General features: G+C 41.4%; 2 protein-coding genes across 2 annotated transcripts in view; both read left to right on the forward strand.

Moving 5' to 3' along the window:
• The first annotated feature begins 258 nt into the window (after window positions 1-258).
• Window positions 259-6,563, forward strand: errfi1a (ERBB receptor feedback inhibitor 1a). Its single transcript, XM_035662309.1, has 4 exons — window positions 259-397; window positions 2,812-3,017; window positions 3,201-3,289; window positions 3,539-6,563. The coding sequence occupies exons 2-4, from the start codon at window positions 2,866-2,868 to the stop codon at window positions 4,630-4,632; spliced, it is 1,335 nt and encodes a 444-aa protein (XP_035518202.1). The 5' UTR covers window positions 259-397; window positions 2,812-2,865; the 3' UTR covers window positions 4,633-6,563.
• LOC118328142 (mucin-3B) overlaps window positions 6,443-8,249 on the forward strand; it is a 4,022-nt gene continuing 2,215 nt past the window's right edge. The window contains exon 1 of the mRNA XM_035661746.1: window positions 6,443-6,455. Within this exon, the coding sequence (XP_035517639.1) occupies window positions 6,443-6,455 (13 nt within the window). The remainder of the gene's footprint in view (window positions 6,456-8,249) is intronic.

The raw sequence follows: 8,249 nt of genomic DNA on the forward strand, positions 1-8,249 counted from the left end.
GAGAGAGAGAGAAGGAGGAAGGAGAGAGGTGGAACGATAGAGAGGAAAGGGAGAGAGAGAGAGAGTGGGAGAGACTGGTAAAAAAAATGAATGCTGTGCCTTTAAGGGCGAGCTTGCAAGGCGGAGCCAGAGCGTCTCTCGTGGTGGAGCTTATAAGAACATTGTTCACTACACAGGATTTAACTGAAAGTGTCACATTATAGCCGGAGCGTCACCATTGCGCTGGCGTCCTGTTCCTGATGCAATAGAAGTTTGAAGATTACAGACTCAAATTAAACCCCCCTCCTCCTCCTCCTCCACCTCCCAACACACACACAAAAGAAAACCGAGGAGCTATATTTGTCCAAAGAGGAGTCTAGGAGATCAGTCAGCGGAGGAGAGCAGCGAAGTTATTTAGGTGAGTTCAGAAAGTGATTTGAAAATGTCTTGTGTGTGCTACTGTAAGAACCCATGTCTCGCCTGTCTATTGTTTTGTATCTTGGTGCCAGCACGAAAGACACCACTAATTGATGCAACTTCCAGTATTATTGCGATTATTTTTGTGCCTAATATATCTTGTTGTTGTTGTTTTATTGTTATTTGCTGACTGATAGAGATAGTCATTAAGAGAAGCAACTTGTGTTTTAGCTGGATTTTTAAAAGTTCAGACAAAAATAAATCAGAAATTGGGAACGCATTTGTCAACTTATACTAAGTCTAAATCTTCTATGGTAAATATACAATTGGATGTTGTTGTTTTTTTTTATCCCTGGCATAACTTTAAGATGATTGCAAACATATAACCTGGTTTAAATTAGTCTACAATATCTATTTGTATCTTTTCATCTTTAACAAAAGGGAATCATTCTGTATCATCACTACCTGGCCTTGCCAGATAGCTGACTTGTGTGTTGTGGTGTGAGTCACCTGCCTGCTAGAGGGCTTTTAACCATTATTATCTCAATCCGGTAAAGTGAGGGGGTGTGCGCGCTGTTTGCTTGCCGCACAGGTAGAGCGGGTATGGTTGCTCGGAAACCGCTGCAGGGGTGTCATGAGCGGGGTGTGAACTGTGTGTGACTACTACAGTCCTAAATCAAAGGCAAGCTATCTGCTGATGTTTTACATCACTGCTAACCCCATCAGACCTCCTCTTTTCCAGCACCCATGGGGCCTGTGTTATCTTCACACTCACATTGAGTCTGTCTACCTATTGTACAGACAGACTTGACCATAAAAGACTGACATTCTCTGGTCAAAGTATCCAAATGAAGTGACTTAAAGAATTCCTCTTTAAGCAGGTTAATGCTCTGCATGACTACACATCATTTGTTTAATCCTTTTGCCTGTAAATGCTCCTATGGTTAACTGCCAGGATGAACTGTCTTTGCACCTGTTGCAAGAGGAAGCACAAGCCCCTGGGGGTTCATTATCTAGGATCATGTTGCTTCCCATCCCCGCCGAACCGAATCGACGGCCCTGGGCAGGGGGATTGCATGCCTTGTTGGGCAGTTTGGCTGAGGCTGATGCCCCAGGCTTCCTGTTGTTTTAGAGCTTTGTTTCTCACCAGCTGTCAGGGCAGCACATAAATATGGCTCACAGGAGACCTGGAACGAGGGGGCCGTGTGCGTCTCAGTCATCACTCCTACATTATAAGGAGGACAGCGTGTCTCTGGGTGTGCAGGCACCACATTTGCAGTAGTCAGAAGAGTTCACTACCAGGACTATGGATGCACCTGTTTTCCTGCATTCTGAAAAGTAGGATTAATGGTTAAGACTTTTGATAGGACACTGAAGTCATTAGGAGATTTGCTGCAACAATGCACGGCTGGTGTCATTGTGAGCTCAGACATGGTGCACAACAAAGACACCTATAGTTACCCATGACTACATACTATATATATATATACTCTCATAATATATATAACTCATTTCACCTGAGATCGTGACATACTGAACAGGTTAATCCAGTGTGAGGGGTAAAAAAATAAATCTGATTTTGCTACCTGTGTTTTGGTGACCCCCGCAATATCAATATGTTGCAGGGTTTTTTTCCCTCTGAATATTGTATACATTGTTTACTGAGCCCTGACACATACTTGACATGACACAACGCATTCAGGTCATTTGACTTGAGGAGTTCTTGCAACATCAGGTCTGGTAACAGGAGGAGCCCCTTCCTCTGCTGTTCAGGACAAGCCCAGTCACAGTCAAGTTTTAAAATAAGCTAAACTTATTAAGAGTGGAGGCACAGTCTGTAGAGACAGAAGTCTGAAAGTTGGTTAATGAGGTCAGGCCTAAGATGAAAATGTCCCTATGTTGAACTGAGGCTTATATAGACTCTGGCTAAGGGTGAAATGTAAAGATCATTAAGTAAGTATGGAAACACCAATATAGGTTGAAAGTTAACAATTGTATTGTATTTGTTTATCAATGTACTGCTAAAGCAACTTTTTACAACAAGACCAGACCATTAAAATGACATAGAGCTCTGTGATCATGGTGTGTTGGGACACAAGTGTCCTAAAATCTTGTCAAATTTAGCTTTTGTCATTTTTCTGTCACATAAGGTTGTTGTCTCGTCTTTTTAGAGGGAAAAAGAATCATCATAACTAAATATTTGGCTGGGTGGTCAGCAGAAACGGAGATTTGTTTAATTTGCTCTCTATTCTAATATGAGGATTTTCTTTCTTTCTTGGCTTCCCTAGAGGATGTTGGCTCTGCTTTCTGAGAGTATTTTTCAATGTGCTACCACATATTCTGTTTCTCTTCATCTGCTTTTACTTTCAACCTCTTTTCACTGTCATTCATGACTGTGTCTTGGCTGTGTTGCAGGTACACCAGAAGCAGGGGCAGCCAGCCGGGCGATCTGAGTGTTTCCTGGCTTTGATGCGACCCGAGTGTGCCTGGAGCATGTCCACAGTGGGCCTGACTGCCCAGGAGATCTCTTTTCCCATAGAAAACCCCTTCCTGAGGGGCAGCTACTGTCACAGCATGGCTGGATCCAAACCCTCTTGGAGCTATCACAATGAGCTGAACAAGTGAGTGTTAAGGTGCCACGACTAGAAGTGCATGAGGGAAAGAAATTTTGGAAAGGGATGGTTTTTCAATTCTGCATGACATGCTGAAGTTTTAATGATTCAGGTCAGTCTGAGATTTCTTGTAAGTTACAATGAAATGTGTCTTATTTAACCTGGTACTACTTATTTTTCCTTTTTTAACAGCATCTACTTCAGTATGGACACTGCACACACAGATCACAGTCCTCGTGCCCAGAAAAAGGGGCCACCTCCACCGTCTCTAATTTATGAAAGTAAGTGAGTGATCTGTTATCTGAAATACAAAAATGCAGCATTGCATGTCTTGTGTCTGTGAATCATCTGCTAGATACTGGATATAGTAAGTGATTTTCCAGAAATATAGAGAATACTAGTACACCATAGGAGTCCTTTTTTACAGGATACAATGAAGTTGAAGTTGTATATTGTGATTGTTGTTAACCATCCATAATCATTCAGTATTGTGCCATTAATGTGACTGTTTTTTTTTTCCTCTCTGACAGGACATAAACACAGTCCCAGCTCACAGAGATTGCCCCCAAAGAAATCCCGGCCCTCCCATCTCTCACTGTCTTGCAGCGCTGAACCGTCCACCCCAAGTCCTGCTGATGATGACCAGGTAGTCCCCTCATTCAAGAGGCTCTCAGTGTACGAGTGCAGCAGTCCACCACAGACACCAGGGAGATGCTCCAAGCCTCTGCCCCCCATCCCTCCACAAACAGACATCTCCACTGAACAGGCTATGGACAATGAGGTAGAATTTTTCACGAGTTCGGACGACAGCTGTGCCCTGGTGTCTGATCCTAAATCGTCTCCCTTTCGATATGGAGTGCCCAGTCGAAGGAGCTTCAGGGACTGTGGGCAAATTAACTATGCTTACTATGATGGTCCATTAGGACCACAAAGCCCAAGGCAGTCCCAACAGCAGCATCAGGCACATCTGTCACAGGAAGTGCGGGAAGAGTATGAGCAACCACGACAGGAACCACCTGAGCAAGTGGTCTGTCAGAGACAGCAGGACAAAGCTCAGAGGAGGCTGCGGCGCTCACACTCTGGCCCAGCTGGATCCTTTAACAAGCCCTCATTGTTGCGCCTCACGTGCCACAAACGTCACACCAACAGTATGGATAAGCCTGAAGTGCCACCCCCTATCCCTCCACGAACAATCAAGACAGGAGACTACCGCCGCTGGTCAGCAGAGGTCTCGTCAGGGGCTTACAGCGATGAGGATAAACCACCCAAGGTACCCCCAAGGGAACCTTTGTCCAGAGGCAGCTCCCGCACCCCCAGCCCCAAGAGCCTCCCAACATACATTAACGGAGTGATGCCCCCAACCCAAAGCTTTGCACCAGATCCTAAGTATGTAAGCTGTCGTTTACAGAGACAGAACAGTGAAGGCTCCCCCTGTATCCTTCCTGTTATGGAGAAGGGCAAGAAGGCCAGCGGCACACATTACTATCTCCTGCCTCAGCGGCCTGCTTTCGTGGACTCACCTTGTGTAGAGAAATTTCTTCGCTCTGCAGCTCGCAATACAGATGTATCAGACTCAGACTGGGACTGCCACACCAGGAGGAAAGCACATGTGGATTTAGTTTGAAAAGGTTTAGTGGAAGTAGCAAAGGACTCTACTGTAAATGAGCAAAAACCACTTGAAAAAATGGTGAAACTGGACGCTAACAACCCTCAAACTGCTGCTTTTACTTAAAAAAAACCCCTCATGTATTCCAAACACACAGGGTATGAGCGCACTGTATTCAGTTACTGGTAATGTTGGCATAGCTATCACAACCGAGATACTTTACGTAAAAACTGTATCTCTGACTATAGATTGTGGGCAAAATTCAACATTGTAGAGCTTATTTTTTATATAATTTTTATTTCATGACATTCAATATTGTTCTGTTTTTGCTGACGACGTGGTACAGTCAGAAGGTACAAGCGGGCCTTGAACCTCATGTGCTCAGTGTTTTCTGTGTGTGGAAGGTTGAGGAGGTTCTGTGAGATACGTTGATGCTGCTTTTGTATCTCACAAGGGACAAAGGGTCAGTAATGTAACCATGTATCACTTAATATATGAAGTCTAAATACAAGGCCAATTAATTTTTTTAACAAAAATGAAGGATGCTAGCACACAAATCTCCATTCTGTTTGCTATTGTATATCAACACTGATATGGTTTCCCTGCCGTGATGAAGTTTGAGTCTTACTCAGGCCACCTATCTGTGTAAATTTGTGTTTCCCACATGGCACGTTGTTATGGTACATTATGTACTAAGAGGTGGGTACATTACTGGTAGCTATGCATGTTTCCATTGGAATGTCTAGCGCAGCTTTTATGGTGTAGTTGTCTGTTGATTAGTGTGTGTGTGTGTGTATGTATGTATGTGCGTGGACGTGTTTGTGCATACGTGCATGTGAACAGCAGTTGGAAAAGTGTTCTGGTGATAAAATTACTTTCTACAATTTGTAGGAAATTGTCAACCATACTTGTTACTGTGCTCTGCTTATTTGCAGTGCCTGCTTTTGAGTACAGCCCTCTAAAAAATGTACACATCGATTGCTTTCTTTCAGTGTCCAGGTCTGTTTTGTTGCACGGAAATTGGCCTGTTGAACATTAAGTGAATGTATGATATTCTTGCTGAAATTCCATCAAACAGTTGGAGAAGCTTATTTTTGGTCAAGCTGTGAGTTATTGCTTGGAACTAATTTGCCTTAAGGACTACCTCCCTTTGATATTAATCCTATATTTCACATACTCCCCATTAATAAAGGCAAAATTGGAAATTATAATCAAAAAAAGATGAGGTAACCAGTTTCAAATTTTTAATTCAGTTACCCTTCAGTTCAGAGTAACACAAAGTCAATTCTAACCGTATATCCTTAAATAGAGATTATAGATCACGCAGATCTTAGATACAGAGATGTTAGGCTAACCTGTTAATACAGACGCATTACAAAGACAGTGCAGGGTTTACCTACCTGACACAGACTTTCCTGTTCTGCTCATGCATTCCTGCCTTACATGATTGCAGTGGGTGTGGTCTGAGAGACTTTGGCTGCTGGCAGCCTGGAAAATATATGAATTTTATTGTTGTAGATTATTCATAAAGCATTGAAATGATATAGTAAATGTAGCACATGTATTGAAGTAACCCTTGGTATTGAACACGGTGTTCAGTTTGGGAAACAGATAACTGCTAAGGTCAAACGGTCATTGAAATATACTTTTTCTCTCCCTTCTGCTCACAAAACCTTGCCAACACAATGTTGACTTAAATGTCTGAAAAAATGTTTACATCATACACTGATACTATTTAATCTTAAGGTATTCATATGTCTTATTAGAAATAATAAAACTGAATGAAGACTGGTTTATCAAGAAATAACTTCTCTGCTGTGGTGAAGACATGCACTGGGAGAGTACAGTATGCTGTGTACAGTATTTAACAATTCCATTTGTTGTTATGAATAGTTGATAAGTATATAGTCTTTAAAAAGAAAGCAAAATAAAAATGACTTATTTATGAACTTGCGTCATTCTGTTTCTTTAATCTGTCAAGCCTAAAATCTCAACTCAGCTGTTTGGCCTGTTTTATCACCCACACACCCTCATGCTGTGCCTTATTGTGACTGGCCTCTATCCAGAGAAAGAGTGACTTACAATGGCAGATTGACAGGTGTACAGTCTATTGCCTTCCTCTTCCTGGTTACATTGGTCGTCTCCTGCATAAGTGCTAAGATGCTCTGTGGCAGCCAGTTTTGCGCCCACAGGTTCTTATGTACTCAACAATGTTGCGAATGTTTTACTCTTGACTTCAGTCCATGTGGTTAGGCACAGAGCCGAAACCACAGTGATCCACACAGAGTATTAGAGATCAAATATTTACAAAATAAGCTGCAATTGAGCTGCAGTTACAATATCCCCCATAACCTCTGAGCAAAGCAGTGGAATTTGGGAGTTTTACTGTGCTGATAGCAATTTATTTCGCAATGTACTCTCTGAAAGTTTGACTATATAGGCCACCTGCAAACCCTTTCACCTGGTTCACTTTTAGGTGAGCTGCTAGGCAACAGCATAGGTGGTGACTATAGCAACTAAAGACAAGCTGCTCATTTTAAATGTCTGTTGGAAGCAAGAAAGATCAAGTGCCAGGTGAATTAACAAGGCTGTGGTTTTAGATTAGCCTTTGAATAAACACATTGTTGTTGTGCACTAAGCCAGAACTCAAACATATGACTTGCTAAGAGTCTATTTTCATGACTTTTTACCTGACTTGTGAAACTGATAATACTTGGCCAAAAAGGCACAAGGAATCCTCCACTTTGTCTCCCAAACTGGTTCTGTGGTACTTTCTGTCCTTTTCATTTGCCACAATTAAACATAAACATTTTTGTTTAGTGACTGGAGCTTTACAAACTTGAGTTTTCAACTTAAATTTGCTATTGTGTTTTGGCGCTTACTTGGGTTCAGCTCATGTATCGAGTATGTGGGACTTAACTTCCAGTTTTAGTGGCTCAACTGTTTACAAATATATTTTTGGCCGCAGTTAATTAGATAAAAGTCCTTGGCTGGCACTACTGATGGATTAACAAGTGGAACAGACTAAGAATTATTACAGTAATTATGATTACTGCCTCATCAATTTTGATTCAGTCTCTGCTGATTAGTCTGCAGTTGTTGGAGTGCAAGATACCAAGTCTGTGTTCTGTGTCTGGCTCTTAACATGTCTGCATTGTTGAATACTGAAGATCTGCACTGTATAAAGAATACTTCAATAGGGTCTACAGATGTACTATTGAAATTTGATAAGCAAAGAAACTGATCAAGCAAATTACATCAAGTTCTGCTATAAAGTTAGGAAGGACAAAGAGGTGAGCCATAGAGTAATACAACATATTTTACAGTTTATGCAGATATAATTATTACATTTATAGATCCAACTATAAGGTCCACCAATTTAAATCAATCAGTATTAAGCAGCTACATATATTAATTGGTTAAGTGCAACATTTGTCCTCTATGTTAATGTACTGTAAAACAGGGCTATGGAGCACATTTTACTTAACATAATTGTCCAGATTTAATGAAATTCACACCAAATCTCATTTCTAATTATACGAAGACACACGCACATATTCATATACACACATATATATAAACATATATATATATATATGTATATATATAGAGTACTGTACCTGTAGAAGTTCTCG

Source organism: Morone saxatilis, unplaced genomic scaffold (genome assembly GCF_004916995.1).
Source record: "Morone saxatilis isolate NCDOM2014 unplaced genomic scaffold, NCSU_SB_2.0 Contig18, whole genome shotgun sequence".
In the NCBI taxonomy this organism is placed as follows: Eukaryota; Metazoa; Chordata; class Actinopteri; family Moronidae; genus Morone; species Morone saxatilis.

Bases quoted from the DNA above. Each gene is read 5' to 3' on its own strand.
- errfi1a (XM_035662309.1), top strand. From the start codon at position 2,866: ATGCGACCCGAGTGTGCCTGGAGCATGTCCACAGTGGGCCTGACTGCC. The intron at 3,018-3,200 runs GTGAGTGTTAAG...CTTTTTTAACAG, and splicing joins TATCACAATGAGCTGAACAA to CATCTACTTCAGTATGGACA. The intron at 3,290-3,538 runs GTAAGTGAGTGA...CCTCTCTGACAG, and splicing joins ACCGTCTCTAATTTATGAAA to GACATAAACACAGTCCCAGC.